The sequence below is a fragment of the Mustelus asterias genome, unplaced genomic scaffold, assembly GCF_964213995.1.
Source record: "Mustelus asterias unplaced genomic scaffold, sMusAst1.hap1.1 HAP1_SCAFFOLD_966, whole genome shotgun sequence".
Lineage (NCBI taxonomy): Eukaryota > Metazoa > Chordata > Chondrichthyes > Carcharhiniformes > Triakidae > Mustelus > Mustelus asterias.
Window position 1 is genome coordinate 101,822 of NW_027590912.1, and position 24,491 is coordinate 126,312.

At 49.8% G+C, this 24,491-nt stretch overlaps 1 protein-coding gene across 1 annotated transcript; it reads left to right on the forward strand.

Moving 5' to 3' along the window:
* Window positions 1-1,759: 1,759 nt before the first annotated feature.
* On the forward strand, window positions 1,760-22,884 carry LOC144487674 (glia maturation factor gamma-like). Its single transcript, XM_078205755.1, has 7 exons — window positions 1,760-2,059; window positions 8,453-8,549; window positions 10,031-10,080; window positions 14,299-14,347; window positions 18,300-18,383; window positions 19,103-19,176; window positions 22,651-22,884. The coding sequence occupies exons 1-7, from the start codon at window positions 2,057-2,059 to the stop codon at window positions 22,720-22,722; spliced, it is 429 nt and encodes a 142-aa protein (XP_078061881.1). The 5' UTR covers window positions 1,760-2,056; the 3' UTR covers window positions 22,723-22,884.
* Window positions 22,885-24,491: the final 1,607 nt, after the last annotated feature.

Below are 24,491 nucleotides of genomic sequence, written 5' to 3' on the forward strand. Positions count from 1 at the left end.
TAGTGGGGTAAACATGTGGGGTTACAGGGATAGGGCCTGGGTAAGATTCTCTGTCGGAGAGCTGGTGTAGACTTGATGGGCTGAATGGCCTCCTCCTGAACTGCAGGGATTCTATGATTCTTCCTGTTTCTGATGAAGAGGGGCAGTTTAAGTTGAAGTTTGTTTATTAGAGTCACAAGTAAGGCTTACATTAACACTGCGATGAAGTTACTGTGAAGATCCCCTCATCGCCACACTCTGGCGCCTGTTCGGGTACACTGAGGGAGAATTTAGCATGGCCGATGAACCTAACCAGCATGTCTTTTGGACTGTGGGAGGAAACCGGAGCAATCGGAGGAAACCCACACTGACACAGGGGGAACGTGCAGACTCTGCACAGACAGTGACCCAAGCCGGGAATCGAACCCGGCTCCCTGGCGCTGTGGGGCAGCAGCGGTATCCACTGTGCCACCATGCTAAGCTAAGTTATGGATGAAGAAGACTCTTTAGAAATACCGGAAAAAAAATGTAGAAATGTTGAACATTCATGGTGCAATCGGAGGCCATTCAGCCCATCGTGTCTATGAGGTTGACAAAGAGCTATCCATCCTAATCCCGCTTTCCAGTTCTTGTGCAGGTTCTGCTACTTCAGGTGGTTCGATCAGGTTCAGGTGAGGAACCATCCCTGGACGAGAAGCATTTTTTTTTGTTTTCCAAGATTCTGCCCCCTTTCTCTCCCTTTAAACTTTATTTATTAGTCACAAGTAAGGCTTACATTAATACTGCAATGAAATTACTGTGAAAATCCCCTGGTCGCCAGCGCCTGTTCAGGTACACTGAGGGAGAATTTAGCATGGTCAATGCACCTAACCAACACGTCTTTCGGACTGTGGGAGGAAACCGGAACACCCAGAGGAAACCCACATCGACATGGCCAATCCACCTAACCAACACATCTTTGGACACTAAGGGACAATTTAGCATGGCCAATCCACCTAACCTACACATCTTTGGACACTAAGGAACAATTTAGCATGGCCAATCCACCTAACCTACACATCTTTGGACACGAAGGAACAATTTAGCATGGCCAATCCACCTAACCTACACATCTTTGGACACTAAGGAACAATTTAGCATGGCCAATCCACCAAACCTGCACATCTTTGGACACTAAGGGACAATTTAGCATGGCCAATCCACCTAACCTACACATCTTTGGACACTAAGGGACAATTTAGCATGGCCAATCCACCTAACCTACACATCTTTGGACACTAAGGGACAATTTAGCATAGCCAATCCACCTAACCTACACATCTTTGGACACTAAGGGGCAATTTAGCATGGCCAACCCCCCTAACCTGCACATCTTTGGACACGAGGGGACAATTTAACATGGCCAAACCACCTACCCTACACATCTTTGGACACTAAGGGACAATTTAGCATGGCCAATCCACCTAACCAGCACATATTTCGGACGGTGGGAGGAAACCGGAGCACCTGGAGGAAACCCATGCAGACACGGGGAGAACGTGCAGACTCCACACAGACAGTGACCCAAGCCGGGAATCGAACCCGGGTCCCTGGCGCTGTGAGACAGCAGTGCCAACCACTGTGCCACCGTGCAGCCAACTCCCTCCCCTGCTGAAGTTGCAGCTTTAAATTCAAATAGCCGGAGAGAGAAAAAAAAGATCATTGCCCTTTCAATCAAGAGTTCCGGTGGATTTCTTTGAAGCAGCCTTGTGGTGGGGTTCAACAGGATGTGTGAGTCTTGTCTCCATCGAAAGCCTTGCAGGGAGGAGCAAGACACAATCGCTAAACTGTCAAACTCAAACTCACCACGGTTTTCTCCAGTTTTGGGAGTGGGGAGGAGGACGCACAGTGGAACCTTTTAGAAATTTGCTATTACAGTCTTGTTTCTGGGAAGATTTAAAAAAAAAGCAAGTTTGCAGTTCAGATATCTGCTGACAGCCCCATTGAGGAACTAACAGTTTGAGTGAACATCCTGTCACAAGATCAGCTTGATCCAGAGCGGCCAAGACTGTTAAGGTGAAGCTAAACACAGGTTGACATGGTAAGCAATTTATGTTTTCTTAATCTTCGGGTTACCTCACCATTTTCTTACTTGTTTCAAAGAAGAACAACGAAGAGTACAGCACAGGAACAGGCCCTTCGGCCCTCTGAGCCCGTGCCGACCATGGTGCCCTAACTAAACTTAACAAAAAACACTTCTGCCCTTACTCGGTCCGTATCCCTCTATTCCCTCCCTATTCATGGACCCATCCAGATGCCTCTTAAATGTTGCTAATGTGCCTGCTTCCACCACCTCCTCTGGCAGCGCGTTCCAGCACCCACTGCTCTCTGCGTGAAAAACCTTCCCCCCACCGCCCCTCACACATCTCCCTTAAACTTTCCCCCTCTCACTTTCAACCTGTGCCCCCCCCCCCGTGTAATTGACACTTCCGCCTCTGAAAAGCCTCTGACTATCCACCCTGTCTGTGCCTCTCAGAATTTTGTAGACCTCTCTCAGGAGGTAAAGGGTATAGGTTGTGTCAGATATTTCTCTGTCCTCCTCCCGGTTCCACTGATACCGCCCTTCAGTGTTGCGTTTCGCTTGCCTCTTAAACAGCAATGAAGTTCCGGCCATGACTGTTTGGTGTGTTGGCCTTCATGGTTGTGGCAGTGCTGTGCACAGAGTAAGGGGCTTGTTCGGGCAGGGATTATCAGCTGAGCATCGAAGGCGATTCGCAGCAGTAACTCGGTGAAACTACTGTTGCTCTGGAGATTTCCGCCTCGTCACTGTCGGCAGGAAAAGTTGCAGAAGATGCGTTAAGTTTGTCATGGTGCAGCAGACCTGCCTGAGCCATCCTCCATTGAGGCTGTTCCTGAACTAATGCAGCTTTATATATTTAATTTGTATATTTAAAAGATGTGTAGGTTAGGTGGATTGGCCATGCCAAATTACTCCTTAGTAGCCAAAGATGTGTAGGTTAGGGGGATTGGCCATGCTAAATTGCCCCTTAGTGTCCAAAGGTTTGTAGGTTAGGGGGATTAGCCATGCCAAATTGCCCCTTAGTGCCCAAAGATGTGTAGGTTAGGTGGATTGGCCATGCCAAATTGCCCCTTAGTGCCCAAAGATGTGTAGGTTAGGTGGATTGGCCATGCTAAATTGCCCCTTAGTGTCCAAAGATGTGCAGGTTAGGTGGATTGGCCATGGTGAATGTGCGAGGTTACAGGGATAGGATGGAGGAGAGGGGCTGGATAAGATACTCTGTCAGAGAGTCAGTGCAAACTCAATGGGCCGAATGGCCTCTTCTGCACTGCAGGGATTCTATGGCTTGTGATCCGTCTTTCTGCACCTGATGATCAATTTAACCTCCAGTATTTCCCCGATGCTAATTTCTCCACCTGTTGAAAGTAACGGCTGCTGCTACATCTCTCGAGGACATTGAGTTTCTGATCAAGTTGGTGATTCCAATCCATTGCTGTCCCATCCGACCCCCAAACGTGGGCTCAGGACGGTCTGCGGCCCCAACTCACCCTGTGATAAGGACACCTTGCATCAAAATTAGACTAATTGCAACATTTAAAAGACATTTGGACAGGTACATGGATGGGAAAGGATTCAGAGGGATACGGGCCAAACACAGGCAAATGGTCGGCATGGGCAAGTTGGGCCGAAGGGCCTGTTTCTGGGCTCCATATCTCTGTGACTCTATCAGCTGCATATTGGATGAGATATTAAACCACGTGTATTTTCTCAGATGTCCGTAGAAACCTCTCAGTATTAATTTAAGGAAGAACTCTCCCCATTTCCCCCCAGTGCTTGAACTGATATTATGTATGCAAACATGATCGCCCTTTTAGTCAAAGCACGATCCCACATTAGCATTAGAATGAATGACTAATTAATCTGAGTTTGGTAGCGGCAGTTGTGGGAATAAATGTTGACTCAGGACATTAGGAAAACTCCTAATAAATAACATGTATATTTCCTATATCCTCAATCTCCATTCTTACTGCATGATCAGATATTGTGATGCTTTACTGGATATTCAAGTGAGAAGGGATCGCATCCCAAGTCTTTCTCGTTCCTACGTGACATTCACACACATTCACACTTACACACACACAGACACACACACACACTTACACACACACAAACACATACATACACAAAACACATTCACACTTACACACACAGACACACACACATGTACAGACACACACATACACAAAACACATTCACACTTACACACACACATGCACACACACTTACAGACACATACACACACGCACGTGCACACACACACACACACTCACACACACACACACTCACACACAAAACACATTCACACTTACACACACAGGCACACACAGACACACACACGTACAGACACACACATACACAAAACACATTCACACTTACACACACACATGCACACACACTTACAGACACACACACACACACGCACACACACACACATACACAAAACACATTCACACTTACACACACACGCAGGCACACACAGACACACACACTTATAGACACACACATACAAACACAAAACGCATTCACACTTGCACACACACACACAGACACACACATGCACACACACAGGCACACATATATACACAGGGAACATATTCACACTTACAGACACACACAAACGCACAAACAGAAATATACACTGATGCACATATACACATAACTGCGGATTGTACACAAACCTGGTAAACCGGAGTGGAAACAGTCACAACACTTTTTATTAAATAGACTGAAACATTACCTGTCAAGCTCCAAAGTGCGTGATTTCAGAGGGTTCAGAGTTCAGAGAATAGAATGATAGAATCCCTACAGTGCAGAAGAGGCTATTCAGCCCATCGAGACTGCACCGACACGGAACACATTTGCACTTACAGACACACAAACTCACGCAGAAACACACGCAGATGCACATATATAAACAAAACACATTCACACTTAGAGACACATTCACACACATAAACACACAGAGACAAAAACACACAGATGCACACAGACACACAAGCGCAAAGCACAGTCACGCACACATAAATACTGACACACGTACGCACACATTCACACTTAAGAACATGCACAACACGCACACGCAGAAACATGCATACACGAACAGATCACACACACAAATACAAATATACGTACACATCATACAGTTAACAATACAGACTAAGGCAGCCTCGTGCAGCAGGGGACAGAGATCAGGAGCAGGGATCATGATGACTTTTCCAGTCTTCCAAGATGACAGATTTAGAGATTCTTACATTCAGCTGAGCTAATTTAGCACAAACTGGGATTGAACACAGGGTTCTCCTGTTTGGCACAGCTCATTATCACACTGATTGGTGCATTTGTCAGCTAACCTTTCAGAAGCTTTCAAAATGCTGCGTAGAAATAAGAAGCAAAGACATCTGGATTAGAATGTGCTTCATTGGGCAGCATGGTGGCACAGTGGTTAGCACTGCTACCTCACAGCGCCAGGGACCCGGGTTCAATTCCCAGCTCGGGTCTCTGTCTGTGTGGAGTCTGCACGTTCTCCCCGTGTCTGCGTGGGTTTCCTCCGGGTGCTCCGGTTTCCTCCCACAGTCCAAAGATGTGCAGGTTAGGTAGATTGGCCATGTTCAAAGTTTATTTATTAGTGTCACAAATAGGCTTACATTAACACTGCAATGAAGTTACTGTGAAAATCCCCTCGTCGCCACACTCCGGCGCCTGTTTTGGGTACACTGAGGGAAACAGTGCAGGTTAGGTGGATTGGCCATGCTAAATTGCCCCTTTGTGTCAGGGGGACTGGCTAGGGTAAATGCATGGGGTTATGAGGAAAGGGCCTGGGTGGGATTGTGGTCGGTGCAGACTCGATGGGCCGAATGGCCTCCTTCTGTACTGTAGAATTCCATATTCTAAAATTTAGCCATGGTAAATGTGCAGGAGCACGGGGATAGGGCAGGGGAGAGAGCCAGGGTAAGAGACTCTGATAGAGAGTTGGCACAGTCTCGATGGGCTGAATAGCCTCTTCTGCACTGTAGGGATTCTATCATTCTATTCTCTGAACTCTCCTCCTTCCAGCCTTCTGAAATCACGCACTTTGGAGATTAACAGGTAATATTTCAGTCTATTTAATAAAAAGTGTTGTGACTGTTTCCGCTCCGGTTTACCAGTTTGTGTATAATCCGCACAGTTAGGCAACATGTTCGCATCCTCTTCCTCAGCTGGAGCCATGTTTGAGGCCCCGCGCCGCCCGCCACAGTTCACCCAGTCGCTTCCTGCTCATGCTGCCTCTCTGTTTCTTCTCGCAATTTCCCCTTCCCACCTCCTCCTCCTCTTTGAGCTGGAAAACCGCCCTCCAAAAAACCCATCCAATTGGCTGACCTTCGCATGTGAGACCAGGCAGCGAGTGGGGGTTGGCACGGTCCGCACCACTTGGGCATCATGATTGAGTCAGAAATAAAAGGTCTGGTAACAACTGCGGAGATCATAGAATCCGTTCAGTGCATATGGAGGCCATTCGGCCCATCGAGGCTGCACTGACCACAATCCCACCCAGGCCCTATCCCGCAACCCCACATATTTACCCTGCTAATTTACCCCTGCCTGCAGTGATAGTGGAGTCAGACACTTTAGGAACATTTAAGCGGTTATTGGATAGGCACACGGAGCACACCAGGATGATAGGGAGTGGGATAGCTTGATCTTGGTTTCAGATAAAGCTCGGCACAACATCGTGGGCCGAAGGGCCTGTTCTGTGCTGTACTGTTCTATGTTGTAATCCCCTAATTTACACATCTTTGGACACTATGGGGCAATTTATCATGGCCATTCCACCTAACCTACATATCTGGCACGGTGGCACAGTGGCTAGCACCGCTGCCTCACAGCGCCAGGGACCCGGGTTTGATTCCCGGCTTGGGTCACTGACTGTGTGGAGTTTGCACGTTCTCCCCATGTCTGCGTGGGTTTCCTCCGGGTGCTCCGGTTTCCTCCCACAGTCCAAAGATGTGCGGGTTAGGTGCATTGGCCATGCTAAGTTGCCCCTTAGTGTCCCGGGATGCATAGATTAGAGGGATTGGCAGGGTAAATATGCGGGGTTACGGGAATAGGGCTGAGGTGGGATTGTGGTTGGCGCAGACTCCATGGGTTGAATGGCTTCTTTCTGCACTTTTGGGGTTCTATGATTCTATCCTGGGACACCAAGGGACAGTTTAGCATGGCCAATCCACCTAACCCGCACATCTTTGGACACTAAGGGGCAATTTAGCATGGCCAATCCACCTAACCCGCACATCTTTGGACACTAAGGGGCAATTTAGCATGGCCAATCCACCTAACCTGCACATCTTTGGACTGTGGGAGGAAATCGGAGCACCCGGAGTAAACCCATGCAGACACGGGGAGAATGTTCAAACTCCACACAGACAGTGACCCGAAGCCAGAATCGAACCCGGGTCCCTGGCGCTGCGAGGTTGCAGTGCTAACCACTGTGCCACCGTGCCGCCCATGGAGACAGAGTTAACGTTTCAGGTTAAAGACCAGGAAGTGAAGATGTAACAGGTTTTGAACAAGTCCAGGCAGAGGGAGAGGGGGGCGGAGAGGAAAGATCAAAAGGAAAGTTCTGCGATAGGGTGGAAATGACATCAGGGACGGTGGTGCAAATGGGACATGTAAAGGAATAAAGGATGAGAGTGAGTCGGGTTCTGTCTTCACACACAATTCCCAGCAGAGTTACATGGATAGAATCAGAGACGGGGGCTGGGCCAGGGCAGGGGGCACCTTGATTTATTACCGCCCCCCCCTCCCCCACCAACCCTCGGGCTGGCTGGGATGGGGGAGGGGGGGGGGAAGGATCAAATTTTATTTTTGTTCTGTGAAAGGAAGAGGAAGGAACTGCATTTCTGTAGCGCCTTCCAAGCCGCCGGATGTCCTGAAGCGTTTCGCGGTCAGTTAATCGCTTGCAGAGCGCAGTCGCTGCCATGGACACGGCACAGTAAGATCCCACAGGCAGCGGCCGTGAGAATGAGCGGATGGCTTGTTTCCAGTGATGTCGGTTGAGGGATGAATGTTGGCCAGGACTCCGGCAGAGAACTCAAGTTTGGAACTTGAAACCAGGTCCCTTGGCTTTGCGAGTACCCCGGATTGGGAAATATTCAAAATCCAAAGTAAATGTGCCAGCGATCAGAGACCTAGTCCTTGGGGGTAAGATGGCGGGCGGGTGGGAGCAGTGGGGGGAAGCTGGTGGTCTTGATTACCATTGCTTTTCCCAACTGATACTCAGAACTATTAAAATTAGGTTGTTGCTGATCTAGCCTCTGCTTGTGGGATCTTGCTCTGCAGAGGATAAGCATAGCCCCCATGGTGAGATGCCATTCCCACTGTCCCCTCCCCCATCCCCAGTGCACTGTGGGTGACGCCATGTTATTCCTCCCCCGTCAGTCGGATTCCCTGGTCGTGTGCGACGTGGACCCCAAACTTCTGGAGCGACTGAAGAAGTTTCGCTTCCGCAAAGAGACGACCAACGCTGCGATCGTCAGTGAGTAAGACCGTCCATCGCTATGGTAACAGGACTTCCATGTGATGCCCCCACCAACCGCCCACCCCCAACGCCAGGTGCTTCCCTCCCCAGTTTAGAGAGGGGGGTGAGTGGGAACTCCTCTCCTCCACTTTAGACCGTGGGGAACGTTCTGACCCAACACCTCTGTGTTGGAGACCTAACACAGAGGCTCCACCCCCCAACCCTCTGCCCCCCCCTACCGAACCCCCCCCCTACCGAACCCCCCCCCCCCACCCCTCCCGAATTGTGATTTTAAAAAATTCATTTATGGGACATGGGCGTCACTGGCTGGGCCAGCATTTATTGCCCATCCCTAGTTGCCCTTGTTCAGAGGGCAGTTAAGAGTCAATCACATTGCTGTGGCTCTGGAGTCACATGTAGGCCAGACCGGGTAAGGACGGCAGATTTCCTTCCCTAAGGAACCAGATGGGTTTTTCCGACAATCGACAATGGTTTCATGGTCATCAGTAGATTCTTAATCCCAGATATTTTTTATTGAATTCAAATTCCGCCATCTGCCCGTGGCGGGATTCGAATCCGGGTCCCCAGAACATTAGCTGAGTTTCTGGATTAATAGCCCAGCGATAATGCCACGAGGCCATCGCATTCCCCACGACTTGCTCTGGTGTATGATTGCTCTGGTGCATGGCTCCAGCCATATGGTGAGTGACGCCATTTTCCCTGAGCATGTGCTGTGTAAATGAGGTGTGGGTGGGGGCGGTCGATTGCTGGGGGGGGGGGGGGGGGGGGGGGGGGGGGGGTTGCTAGGGATGTTTCCCCTCCAGAAAAGCAGACACAATGTTTGGTGGGAGGACGAGAGGTGGACCAAGGCCATGGAGGTCCAGTTAATCACCTTAAAAAAACAGGCATTCTCAGGGGAGCAATGCCCCTGGGGGCAAACAGAGTGGGGAGAGGAGGAAAATCAATCCTTAAATCTCCCCTCTACCCCCAGACAGTCAACCACCCCCCCCCCCCCCCCCCAGCCCCCCCCACAATACCTCCAGTGAGCCAGTGGTCTCTATGAGACAGGACTTCTAAACTCACGTCATGTCGCTCGAGACAACTCAAGATCAAGTTCGACTGGAAGGTTTTCTCACAGTGAAGGCAAACCTTAGGATCCTCTGATAAAAATCCAAATGGTTCACTATTGCCGTCCATACCCACTCAATGCCTATACGTCAGCCAGTCCTACAACAACTTGGGCAACTCCTAACTGTCCCTTCAAAGTGGCCATTCAGTTATCCCAAAACTTCTATCCCCATTGGGACTTCAGCTGCCCACCGGTATCTACATCGAGAGGTCAGAGATGGTTAGTAACTGTTGGCCCTGCCAGCGATGTCCACACCTCAGGGCTGGATTAAATTATATTGCCCCAGGCAATATAATTACCCTCCCAGCCCCTCGGGGCCAGTTTCACCTTTCTACAAATGTCAACATCTCGCTTATCATCTGTCTTCTAGTCAAAGTTGACAAAGAAAACCAGCAGATGATACTGGAGGAAGAGCATGAGGTGAGTGACTTGTTATTACTGAAAACGTATTATTATTATTTATTCATTTTACGGGATGTGGGTGTCACTGGCTGGGCCAGTTTTCAACAACATCGCTGTGGCTCTGGAGTCACATGTGGGCCAGACCAGGTCAGGACGGCAGATTTCCTTCCCTAAAGGAACCAGATGGGTTTTTCCGACAATCGGCAATGGTTTCATGGTCATCAGTAGATTCTTAATTCCAGATTTTTACTGAATTCAGATTTCATCACCTGCCGTGGCGGGATTCGAACCCAGGTCCCCAGAGCATTACCCTGGATTCTGGATTCTAGTCTAGTGACAATGCCACTGCACCACTGCCTTCCCTAGTGGATGTTAAAGAGAGAAAGTGTTACCCTGGTGATGGTGATTTTAAAATTCTACCCTTGTCTTCAAATCCCTCCATGACCTCGTCCCTCCCTATCTCTGTAACCTCCTCCAGCCCCTATACCCCCTCCCTATCTCAGTAACCTCCTCCAGCCCCTACACCCCCTCCCTATCTCTGTAACCTCCTCCAGCCCCTACACCCCCTCCCTATCTCTGTAACCTCCTCCAGCCCCTACACCCCTCCCTATCTCTGTAACCTCCTCCAGCCCCTACACCCCCTCCCTATCTCTGTAACCTCCTCCAGCCCCTACACCCCCTCCCTATCTCTGTAACCTCCTCCAGCCTCTACACCCCCTCCCTATCTCTGTAACCTCCTCCAGCCCCTACACCCCCTCCCTATCTCTGTAACCTCCTCCAGCCCCTACACCCCCTCCCTATCTCTGTAACCTCCTCCAGCCCCTACACCCCCTCCCTATCTCTGTAACCTCCTCCAGCCCCTACACCCCTCCCTATCTCTGTAACCTCCTCCAGCCCCTACACCCCTCCCTATCTCTGTAACCTCCTCCAGCCCCTACACCCCTCCCTATCTCTGTAACCTCCTCCAGCCCCTACACCCCTCCCTATCTCTGTAACCTCCTCCAGCCCCTACACCCCCTCCCTATCTCTGTAACTTCCTCCAGTCCCTATACCCCTCCCTATCTCTGTAACCTCCTCCAGCCCCTACACCCCTCCCTATCTCTGTAGCCTCCTCTAGCGCCGACACCCCTCCCTATCTCTGTAACCTCCTCCAGTCCTACAACCCTCCCTATCTCTATAACCTCGTCCAGCCCCTACACGCCTCCCTATCTCTGTAACCCCCTCCAGCCCCTACACCCCTCCCTATCTCAGTAACCTCCTCCAGTCCCTACACCCCTCCCTATCTCTGTAACCTCCTCCAGTCCCTACACCCCTCCCTATCTCTGTAACCTCCTCCAGCCCCGACACCCCTCTCTATATCTGTAACCTCCTCCAGCCCCTACACCCCTCCCTATCTCTGTAACCTCCTCCAGCCCCTACACCCCTCCCTATCTCTGTAACCTCCTCCAGCCCCTACACCCCCTCCCTATCTCACTAATCTCCTCCAGCCCCTACATCCCTCCCTATGTCTGTAACCTCCTCCAGCCCCTACACCCCTCCCTATCTCTGTAAACTCCTCCAGTTCCTACACCCCTCCCTATCTCTGTAATTTTCTCCAGTCCTACAACCCTCCCTATCTCTGTAACCTCATCCAGCCCCTACAACCATCCCTATCTCACTAATCTCCTCCAGCCCCTGCAACCCTCCTTATCTCTGCAACCTCCTCCAGCCCCTACACCCCTCCCTATCTCTATAACCTCCTCCAGCCCCTACACTTCTCCCTATCTCTATAACCTCCTCCAGCCCGACAAGCCTCCTTATTTCAGTAACCTCCTCCAGCCCTACAACCCCTCCCTATCTCTGTAACCTCCTCCAGCCCCTTCACCCCTCCCTATCTCCATAACCTCCTCCAGCCCTACAACTCCTCACAATCTCCCCCAATCATAGCCTCTGGAGAAACCCAATGTCATCAGTGTTGGCCGTGGCTTCAGCTGGCCGGGTTCTACGGCCTGGAATGCCCTCCCTAAACCTCTCCGTCTCTCTGATCACCTGCCTCCTTTAAGACCCACCTTAAGACTTACCTTTTTGACCAATCCTTTTGGTCAAAGCCTTCCCTCATGTGACTCAATCTCACGTTGTGTTTGATGTCTCTCCCGTGAGGTGTTTTGGGTTGCAGGTGCTATATAAATGCAATTGCCCTTGTGGATTCTGCTGGAGTTACATGGCCAACCAAAATATAAAACCCCCCTGGATGATCCAGCAACCCCACAGCTCCCCAAAGTGTGGATCGTGGAGGTTTGACCCTCAGTTTTGAGTCAACACTTTTTACTCAGGGCAGAATTTTCCATCCCAGCGGCGTTCCAGTGGCGGAAGCGAAAGTCGAGGGAGATCGGGACGGCCGACCACGTGGGATCTTGCTCTGTTTAGCTCATTAATTCCTGGAGGAACACATCGCACCGCATGTTGGAGTGGACGGCAAGTTGCTTACCCAACCGTCACCTCACGGGCTCCACCGCCCGAGTGTCATATTTGAACGGCACCCTGACAATCATTCATCCTCCCGCTCTGCTTATTGACTCCACCCTGCTCCCTGGTACGGTCCAGGCTCAGTCCCATGCCTCCCTGCCTTGGTGCAGAGCGTGTGACGGGTATCTCTCAGAGTCTCATAGAATCCCTACAGTGCAGAAGGAGGCCACTCGGCCCGTCGAGTCTGCACCGACACCAATCCCACCCAGGCCCAATCCCCGCTTAGTTACCCTGCTAATCCCTCTCACCTATCACACCCCGGGATACTGAGGGTTAATTTAGCACGGCCAATCCACCTAACCCACACATCTTTGGACTGTGGGAGGAAACCGGAGCAGCCGGAGGAAACCCACCCAGACACGGGGAGAATGTGCAAACTCCACACAATGACCCAAGCTGGGAATCGAACCCGGGTCCCTGGCGCTGTGAGGCAACAGTGCCAACCACTGTGCTACTGTGCTGGCCATCAGTGTGGAAGGAAGGGTGAAAGCAGTGACTTACTGTCCTTAAAGACCGAGTAGCAGTCTACCCCACCAGGAGCACGCCATTTATATACAGTCAGCAGTTAGGGGAAGGCGACGGCCTAGTGGTATTATCGCTAGACTATTAATCCCGAAACTCGCTAATGTTCTGGGGGACCCGGGTTCGAATCCCACCACGGCAGATGGTAGAATTTGAATTTAAAAAAAAAACCTGGAATTAAGAGTCTACTGATGACCATGAAACCATTGTCGGAAAAAACCCATCTGGTTCACTAATGTCCCTTTAGGGAAGGAAATCTGCCGTCCTTACCCGGTCTGGCCTACATGTGACTCCAGAGCCACAGCAATGTGGTTGACTCTCAACTTCCCTCTGTAATGGTCTAATAAGTCACTCAGTTGTGATGGTTTTTGAGTGGAGGTAGAAACAAGTGTGCAAGGTTACAAACAGATCAGTTTAAAGTTTATTTATTAGTGTCACAAGTAGGCTTACATTAACACTGCAATGAAGTTACTGTGAAAATCCCCGAGTCGCCACACTCCGGCGCCTGTTCGGGTACACTGAGGGAGAGTTTAGCACGGCCAATGCACCCGAACCAGCACGTCTTTCAGACTGTGGGAGGAAACCGGAGCACCCGGAGGAAACCCCCATGCAGACACGGGGAGAACGTGCAGACTCCGCACAGACAGTGACCCAAGTCGGGAATCGAACCCGGGTCCCTGGGGCTGTGAGGCAGCAGTTGGCTAACCATTGTGCCACTGTGCCGCCTTGTCATGATCTTATTGAATGGTGAAGCAGGCTCGAGGGACCGAGTGGCCTTACTCCTGCTCCTAATTTGCACGTTTGCTATTGTCCTTTAGGGAAGGAAATCTGCCGTCCTTACCCGGTCTGGCCTACATGTGGCTGCAGAGCCACAGCAAATGTGGTTGACTCTCAACTGCCCTCCAAGGGGCAATGAGGGATGGGCAATAAATGCTGGCCCAGCCAGTGAAAGCCATGTCCGATGAATGAATAAAACAAAATTTGCGACCTCATGACAGAGTTGCTACTCCAATGCCGCCCATGAGAGTCTCGAGCCTTGTGCTCCCAAACTCGGATCGAGATCCACACACTTGGAGTCTCTGTTGAAAAAGCAATGTGAGTGAGGGGGAGTTTTGCCCCAGTCTGTACGTCGACACTCGATATATCGTGCCATTTATGAGTTTACAAGGGTTGCCAATCATTTTCTATGTCTGGGTGTTTTCCTTATAGGACATTTCTCCGGATTCACTGAGGAACGAGCTACCAGAGAGACAACCTCGATATCCTTTGACAGAAAACAACCTTATCTGTCCCCAATGATTGAGGTGTAGAAGATTATGAGGGGTATGGATAGAGTGGGTAAGGGGCAGCCGTTCCCCTTGGTTGAGGGGTCAATCACGATAGTTTTAGGGTGAGGGGCAGGAGATTCAGAGGGGATTTGGGAAAAAGCTTTTTCACTCAGAGGGCTGTGGGAATCTGGAATGCGCTGCCTGGGAAGGGGGTGGGGGCCGGAAACCTTACAACCTTTAAAAAATATTTGGATGAGCACTTGAAATATCCTAACGTTCAAGGATATGGGACAAAGTGCAGGAAAATAGGATTAGCGCTACTTTAGTGGTAGATTTTCTGGACAGAGTGCACACTCGATGGGCCGAAGGGCCATTTCAGCGCTGTATGACTGTATGGGTGGGATTTTTTTATGGTCTCGCTCGGGCAAGACTGGAAATTCCCGCCCGAGGTCAACAGAGATTTCCGTTGTTGGACCCTCACCGGTGCTGATTTTGTGGGGGGGGCGAGGCAGTAGAGTTCTGGCTTATGACTTGAAGAACACTTCACGCGCAGCGAATTACTGACTAAACTTTTCTGCTGATAAGAGTTAGATAAGGAAGGATGGGAAGAGGTTTGAATGGACCACCTATGGACTAAATGGGCTGAATGGCCCATTTCTATGTTGTCATGAACACAGACTCACAGTGTGGTATTTAATTATTTGTTAATCTAGGCGAGTGTTGAGTGTGAAGTCTTCCTCTCTCCACGATGCTCTAACACACGGTGACCCCCCTCTCAGCTGTGATGCCCTGGCCTGGTTTTTACCCTGGGTTTAAGGACCAAAAAATAGTATCGCAGAATGGGTACAGCACAGGAGGGGGGCCATTCGGCCCATCACATCTGTGCTAGCTCTCTGAATGAGCAATTCACCTCCTGCCATTCCCAGCCTTCTCGCCTGCACATTCTTCCTTTATGTAGAAACGTAGAAACTAGAAGCAGGTGGAGGCCATTCAGCCCATTGAGCCTGCACCGACCACAATCCCACCCAGGCCCTATCCCCGTAACCCCACATATTTACCCTGCTAATCCCCCTGACACTAAGGGGTAATTTAGCACGGCCAATCCACCTAACCTGCACATCTTTGGACACTAAGGGGCAATTTAGCAGGGCCAATCCACCTAACCTGCATCTTGTTGGACTGTGGGAGGAAACCAGAGCACCCGGAGGAAACCCACACAGACACAGGAAGAATGTGTAAACTCCACACAGACACTGACCCGAGGCCGGAATCAAACATGGTGCATCTGGACAAATACATGAATAGGATGGGAATAGAGGGATATGATCCCTGCAAGGGTAGGGGGTTTTAGTTAAGTCGGGCAGCGTGGTTGGTGCAGGCTTGGAGGGCTGAAGGGCCTGTTCCTGTGCTGTAATTTTCTTTGTTCTTTGTTCAAACCCAGGTCCCTGGCGCAGTGAGGCAGCAGTGTTAAGCTCCGTGCCACCCAAAGAATCACAGTTCCTGTGCATCCGGCCATTCTGTGTGAGTCAGATGGCACCGGGCTGACCTTCTCTAAAAGATTGTGCTGCAGGAGAGAAATTGGTCGCGTCATTATCAGTTATTTCTAGAAGGTTCAATGGAGGGGTTCATATAAAAACCATGTCCCAATAACCTCACAGATCCAGCCACTTACAGATCTGATCAGTGACATCAGAGATTTTATTTGAATTTCCCCTCTTTGCAAATTCGTGGCCTATCTTCTCAGCAGCTTGTGTCTCTTTAAGGCTAAGTGTTGGCTCACTGAGTCTTAGACACACAGTTCTTTCTCTCCCCTGCACTGGCATTGAGTTCAGCCGAGAATGACGCAATTACACTCTGCACTGAGTATAAAGACCTATGTGTCTGCGTATTCCCAGCCTATTACTAACTGGGTGTGGGACCAGGGCACAGACTGGCCCCAAGTGAGGAACAAATTATTAATCCCATTCAGAGAGGCCAAAGCACTGTTGGTGTCACACAGTGCATTAACAACACTGTATCTAACCCCGTGCTGTTCCTGTCCTGGGAGTGTTTGATGGGGGACAGTGTAGAGGGAGCTTTACTCTGTATCTAACCCCGTGCTGTACCTGTCCTGGGACTGTTTGATGGGGGACAGTGTAGAGGGAGCTTTACTCTGTATCTAACCCCGTGCTGTAACTGTCCTGGGAGTGTTTGATGGGGACAGTGTAGAGGGAGCTTTACTCTGTATCTAACCCCGTGCTGTACCTGTCCTGGGAGTGTTTGATGGGGACAGTGTAGAGAGAGCTTTACTCTGTATCTAACCCCGTGCTGTACCTGTCCTGGGAGTGTTTGATGGGGGACAGTGTAGAGAGAGCTTTACTCTGTATCGAACCCCGTGCTGTACCTGTCCTGGGAGTGTTTGATGGGGGACAGTGTAGAGAGAGCTTTACTCTGTATCTAACCCCGTGCTGTACCTGTCCTGGGAGTGTTTGATGGGGGACAGTGTAGAGAGAGCTTTACTCTGTATCGAACCCCGTGCTGTACCTGTCCTGGGAGTGTTTGATGGGGGACAGTGTAGAGAGAGCTTTACTCTGTATCTAACCCCGTGCTGTACCTGTCCTGGGAGTGTTTGATGGGGACAGTGTAGAGGGAGCTTTACTCTGGATCTAACCCCGTGCTGTACCTGTCCTGCGAGTGTTTGATGGGGACAGTGTAGAGGGTGCTTTACTCTGTATCTAACCCCGTGCTGTACCTGTCCTGGGAGTGTTTGATGGGGACAGTGTAGAGGGAGCTTTACTCTGTATCTAACCCCGTGCTGTCCCTGTCCTGGGACTGTTTGATGGGGGACAGTGTAGAGGGAGCTTTGCTCTGTATCTAACCCCGTGCTGTACCTGTCCTGGGAGTGTTTGATGTCTGTTTGGTCAAATTACAGCATTGAAGCAGATTAACCAGTAATGTTCCTCATTGCTGTTTTCTGATAAACTGCCATGTTTGAGAGTCTAACAGTGAGCAGAATGTCAGAGTTATTGTTGCAGAAACACTTTGAGTGATTGGAGAATGTGTAGAAGGTGTAGAAATGCAGCAATTTCTTCCTTCTCATTTTTGATTATTCTCCATTATTATTCTTATTATTTATTGCACTTACTAATTACAATCAATTAATAATTATCATCATTATTGTTACAAGCTTAGAAACTCCAGTCTTTCCAATGCTCGGAATCCCGGTGACATGGCATGTTCTCCCCATGTCTGCGTGGGCTTCTTCCGGGTGCACCGGTTTCCTCCCAAACTCCAAATATTTTCGTGTTAGGTGGATTGGCCATGCTAAGTTGCCTCTTAGTGTCCAAAGATGTGCAGGTTAGGTGAATTGGCCGTGCTAAACTGCCCCTTAATGTCCAAATATGTGCGGGTTAGGTGGATTGGCCATGCTAAATTGTCCCTTAGTGTCCAAAGATGTGCAGGTTAGGTGAATTGGCCGTGCTAAACTGCCCCTTAATGTCCAAAGATGTGTGGGTTAGGGCTATAGAATAGAATAGAATCCCTGCAGTGCAGAAGGAGGCAACTTAGCTCATCAAGTCTGCACCGGTGCCCCTTAGTGTCAAGGCTAATCTCCCTAACCTACAAGTCTTTGGACACTAAGGAGGAAATTAGCATGGCTAATTCACCTAACCTGCACATTTTTGCCCCTTAGGATGTCCAAGATATGCAGGTTAGGTGGATTACCGGGGTAATTATGTGGGCTTATGGGGATTGGGCCTGAGTAAGATGCTCTTTCGGAGAGTCAGTGCAGTCTCGATGGGCCGAATGGCCCGTTTCTGCACTGTAGGGACTCTCTGACTATGGCAAGCCAGATAAGACATGTAGTAACGATTGCATTTGGAAAGCCAAACAATTCTGATTATTTGTTCCCACCCATTTTGATTGAATGGGATATATTTCCATTGCTTCCTTGACGACTGATCAGGTTTATTGTGTACAGCTACAAGTATGTGCATCAGGACAAGAGGGTATCCTATCCCCTGTGCTTGATTTTCAGTAGTCCACAGGGTAAGTACACTGGGTCAACAGGTGGTGTTGGGAGGGGCGTGGAGGGTGGGGGTTGGGGGTTGGTGAAGGGTGGGTGTTCGGTGGTGGTGGAGGGTGGGGGTGGGTGGGTGGAGGGTGGGGATGGATGGGGGTGGGGGGTGGGTGGAGGGTGGAGGGTAGAGGTGGGTGGGGATGGGAGGGGTGGAGGGTGGGGTTGGGGGGTGGTGGAGGGTAGGGATGGGTGGATGGAGGGTGGGGGTGGGAGGGTGGGGATGGGTGGGTGATGGGTGGAGGGGGAGGGTGGGAGGGGTGGAGGGTGAGGTTGGGTGGGTGATGGGTGGAGGGGGAGGGTGGGAGGGGTGGAGGGTGGGGGTGGGAGGGGTGGAGGGGGAGGGTGGGAGGGGTGGAGGGTGGGGTTGGGTGGGTGATGGGTGGAGGGGGAGGGTGGGAGGGGTGGAGGGTGGGGGTGGGAGGGGTGGAGGGGGAGGGTGGGAGTGGTGGGGGGTGGGGTTGGGGGGTCAGGGGGTGTTTGGAGGTGTGGAGGTGGGAGTGAGGTTTTTGGAGGTTTGGATAGCCACTACTTTTCTGTCCTTGTGAATTGTGATGCAGAATGGAAGATGGGTTGAGAATGGTAATTGTTTGGCCCAGTGGAGAACTTTCCAGTCTCCTCTGTGTCTGATTGGACTCACTGTTCAGCTATCCATAAACACATCGCTAACGGCTCTCGCCATTGGTTGCAGGATGTAATCCTCTGCTGCAGATGATGTATGCTGGCAGTAAAAACAGATTGGTGCAAATCGCAGAGCTCACCAAGGTAGGTACATCTCAGCAACAGGTCTCTCTCCGTACGCCTCCCCATGCTGCTTGTTTATCAGTGCTCCAGTCTCCCTTTCCCTCTCGGGTGTCAGATTCAGCTCCCTCGCTGGCTTTGTATCACCTCACCCATTCCGTGCGTGCGGGTGTGTGGATAATGAGTGTGACAGGCGGGCTTGATTTGATTTATTATTGACACATGTATTAATATACAGTGAAAAGTATTGTTTCTTGCACGCTATACAGATAAAGCATACCGTTCATAGAGAAGGAAAGGAGAGGGTGCAGAATGTAGTGTTACAGTCATAGCTAGGGTGTAGAGAAAGATCAACTTAATGCGAGGTAGGTCTGTTCAAAAGTCTGATGGCAGCAGGGAAGAAGCTGTTCTTGAGTCGATTGGTACGTGACCTCAGACTTTTGTATCTTTTTCCCGACGGAAGAAGTTGGAAGAGAGAATGTCAGGGGTGCGTGTGGTCCTTGATTATGCTGGCTGCTTTGCCGAGACAGCGGGAAGTGTAGACAGAGCCAATGGATGGGAGGCTGGTTTGCGTGATGGATTGGTTGTATCACAGCTTGGTATGGCTCCTGCTCTGCCCAAGACCGCAAGGAACTACAAAAGGTCGTGAATGCATCACAATCCATCACGCAAACCAGCCTCCCATCCATTGACTCTGTCTACACTTCCCGCTGCCTCGGCAAAGCAGCCAGCATAATTAAGGACCCCACGCACCCCGGACATTCTCTCTTCCAACTTCTTCCTTCAGGAGAAAGATACAAAAGTCTGAGGTCACTCACCAACCGACTCAAGAACAGCTTCTTCCCTGCTGCTGACAGGCTTTTGAATGGACCTACCTCGCATTAAGTTGATCTTTCTCTACACCCTAGCTATGACGGTAACACTACATTCTGCACTCTCTCGTTTCCTTCTCTATGAATGGTATTCTTTGTCTGTATAGCGCGCAAGAAACAATACTTTTCACTCTATGTTAATACACGTGACAATAATAAATCAAATCAGATCAAATAAATCAAATTCACGACCCTTTGTAGTTCCTTGCGGTCTTGGGCAGAGCAGGAGCCCCATACCAAGCTGTGATACAACCAGAAAGAATGCTTTCTATGGTGCATCTGTAAATGTTGGTGAGAGTCGTAGCTGACATATCAAATTCATCCTGGGACTTTGAACCATCCAACAATCTCACCCCAATGAAACAGTCTAATTCTCACCCAATGATTCCCATTCTCAGACAAAATCTCATTCTGATCAAACGTCCCAACGCTGAGCCAGAGGGTCCCCATTCTCACTCAATGCTCACTACTATTGGCGGCCATTGGATATCAATTAGGTAAACGAGCCTCAGGGATTTTCCCGGCCATAACTCTGTCCCCACATTACGTGCCCCCCCCCTCCCCCCGCAACCAATGCTGACCCAGTTCAGATCAGCTGATTCACACAAGACGGGGACTCAAACGGGGAACTTTCCTGTACACCATGACCGGAGAGGAATAACGGGCTGAACTTTCACCTCTGCATGGTCCCAATGTCAAAGCCCTGCGGACTAACCCTGCTCAAAATCTCTAAATCATTGAGGCTACCTTCATGCACCAGATTGAGGGAGTGCAGCATTGTTGGAGGCGCCGCAGTGTCACTGAGGCCCCAGTGTTAGGGACGAGATCAGAAACTCCAAGGTTGATACCAGAGATGAGGGGTGTTGATTATGAGGAGAGACTGAGCAGATTGGGTTTGTACTCGTTGGAATTTAGAAGGCTGAGGGGGGATCTTATAGAGACCTATAAGATAATGAAGGGGCTGGATAGGGTAGAGGTGGAGAGATTCTTTCCACTTAGAAAGGAAGCTAGAACTAGAGGGCACAGCCTCAAAATAAAGGGGGGTCAGTTTAGGACAGAGTTGAGGAGGAACTTCTTCTCTCAGAGGGTGGTGAATCTCTGGAATTCTCTGCCCACTGAAGTGGTGGAGGCTACCTCGTTGAATATGTTTAAATCATGGATAGGTGGATTCCTGATCGGTAAGGGAATTAGGGGTTATTGGGATCAGGCGGGTAAGTGGAACTGATCCACTTCAGATCAGCCATGATCTTATTGAATGGCGGGGCAGGCTCGAGGGGCTAGATGGCCTACTCCTGCTCCTATTTCTTATGTTCTTATGTATGTTTAGGAGTTAACCTGGACCCTAACTATTTTCTATGTTGGTAATAGTGTGAGCGTAAGGTGTTTCACTCCAGGTGTGATTCTATTGACCCACTAGGAAGCTTTTATTAAAACAAACTTTATTTAACAATACAGATTAACTGTCACAAAAAGAATAGGCATAACTTTTACCAATTGAAACACTTAAACATGACAAGGTATAATTCTTAACTGCTAGTCTATCCCTATTAGTTCCAATTTAAGCAATATTCCCCATAGATGTAAATGTTTCTTCAGAATCAGTTAGCAAAAACACACGGGCTTATGTGGGTTGTTAGTCCTTCAGCCTTTTAGCCCCTCTGGGCAGAGATACAGAGAGAGAGATACTTGTCTTCTGAGTCCCAGATAGCAGCCTCCAGAGAAAGACCTGCCTTCCCACAGCAAAACCTCAAAGACAGAGAGGGAGGAAACACCTCTTTCCAATTACAGACCTCTGGAGAGAGATACCTTTTTTTTTAGCAGTTTCCAGACTTCAATTTCTAGAGAGAGAGAGGGGGAGACTCTCAAATCTGCACCGACCACAGTCCCACCCAGGCCCTATCCCCATAACCCCATGCATCTATCCTAGGTAGTACCCCCCTTGCCACTAAGGGGCAATTTAGCATGGCCAATCCACCTAACACACACATCTTTGGACTGTGGGAGGAAACCGGAGCGCCCGGAGGAAACCCACCTGGACATGGGGAGAACGTGCAAACTCTACACAGACAGTGACCCAAGCCGGGAATCGAACCTGGGTCCCTGGCGCTGTGAGGCAGCAGCGCTAACCACCATGGCATCGTGCTGCCCACCATCCTGTGCTATTCTTGCATTCTCCTCGTTTGCCATGATTCATCCTTCATTCGTCATGAAACAATCCCGATAGGGTTTGAATTTAATCTAACAAAGGACAGTACAGCACCGGAACAGGCCCTTCAGCCCAAGTCGGGAATTGAACCCGGGTCCCTGGCTCTGTGAGGCAGCCGCACTAACCACTGTGCCACCGTGTTGCCCCCTAATGCCTCGTGTGTTGTGAGACTTCTTGCCTGGTCTAATTGTGATGTGGTTCCAGGGAAGAAAAATGGTGGGGAGAAGATTCTTGTCAACAAGTGACGTTGCTGACTAGGGGTTCAAACCGTTCGTCTATTAGCTCTCTCCTAATCGTGAATCAATTTTAACTTTGGGATGTTAGTGAGGGGTTGGTGATTTACTAAGAGTTGGATGCAGAAGATACCTGCGTACGAATGGTACTGTAACACTCCTCTTCTCTCTCATTGGCTGAAAACAGGTGTTTGAGATTCGGAACATCGATGAGCTCACTGAGGATTGGTTGTGTGAGAAGTTGGCGTTCTTTCGCTGAAGCGGTGATCCCTGCCACAGCTCTTTGCAACTTTTCAATGCCGAAAATCTCAGTTGCTGCAAAGCAGGCTGTTAAACCCATTTGACTTCATTAATCTGTAATTTTTATACCGGATACATAAATAAAACCACAAATACTCAGTCGTGTAATATTCAGACCACACGCTGCTGACTTCAGACTCGTTATTTTTCAACAAGCGGTTAGTTTCTATCAAGTTTGGCTGTGAGGTACCCACTTAAAATGAGTTTGGCCAATGTCACACAGCCCTCACTGCTCAAGGTGCCTCTTACACTGTCACAATATTGGTTACCTCATCCAGAGATAATTGAAATTCAAAATGCAAAAATATCACATTGGGTCAGTTGAGGGTCACTAAGCTGAGATTGTAGACTTTCAGTAGAGCACTGTATCTAACCCCGTGCTGTACCTGTCCTGGGAGTGTTTGATGGGGGGGACAGTGTAGAGGGAGCTTTACTCTGTATCTAACCCCGTGCTGTACCTGTCCTGGGAGTGTTTGATGGGGGACAGTGTAGAGGGAGCTTTACTCTGTATCTAACACCGTGCTGTACCTGTCCTGGGAGTGTTTGATGGGGACAGTGTAGAGGGAGCTTTACTCTGTATCTAACCCCGTGCTGTACCTGTCCTGGGAGTGTTTGATGGGGGGGACAGTGTAGAGGGAGCTTTACTCTGCATCTAACCCCGTGCTGTACCTGTCCTGGGAGTGTTTGATGGGGGACAGTGTAGAGGGAGCTTTACTCTGTATCTAACCCCGTGCTGTACCTGTCCTGGGAGTGTTTGATGGGGACAGTGTAGAGGGAGCTTTACTCTGTATCTAACCCTGTGCCATACCTCCCTGGGAGTGTTTGATGGGGGACAGTGTAGAGGAAGCTTTACTCTGTATCTAACCTCATGCTGTACCTGTCCTGGGAGTGTTTGATGGTCATGATGTGGAGATGCCGGCGTTGGACTGGGGTAAACACAGTAAGAGTTTTAACGACACCAGGTTAAAGTCCAACAGGTTTATTTGGTAGCAAATGCCATTAGCTTTTGGAGCGCTGCTCCTTCGTCAGATGGAGTGGATATTGATGGGGACAGTGTAAAGGGAGCTTTACTCTGTATCTAACCCCATGCTGTACATGTCCTGGGAGTGTTTGATGGGGACAGTGTAAAGGGAGCTTTACTCTGTATCTAACCCCGTGCTGTAACTGTCCTGGGAGCGTTTGATAAGGACAGTGTAGAGGGAGCTTTACTCTGTATCTAACCCCGTGCTGTACCTGTCCTGGGAGTGTTTGATGGGGACAGTGTAGAGGCCAAACTGGAGCCTTTACAGAAATGCGGTGCATATCTGTTCTGGGACTAGAGTTCTACCAAGATTCAATATAACTTCTCTGCTTTTGTACACCATGTCTCTTTTTATGAACGATGGAGGCTGAGGGGAGACCTGGTCTACAAAATGATGAGAGGCACAGACAGGGTGGATAGTCAGAGGCTTTTCCCCAGGGTGGAAGTGTCAATTACAAGGGGGCACAGGTTCAAGGTGAGAGGGGGAAAGTTTAAGGGAGATGTGTGGGAGAAATCTTTCACGCAGAGAGTGGTGGGTGCCTGGAACGCGCTGCCAGAGGAGGTGGTGGAAGCAGGCACATTAGCAACATTTAAGGGGCATCTGGATGGGTCCATGAATAGGGAGGGAATAGAGTGATACAGATTGAGTAAGGGCAAAAGTTTTTTTTGAGTTTAGTTAGGGCATCATGAGCGGTACGGGTTTGGAG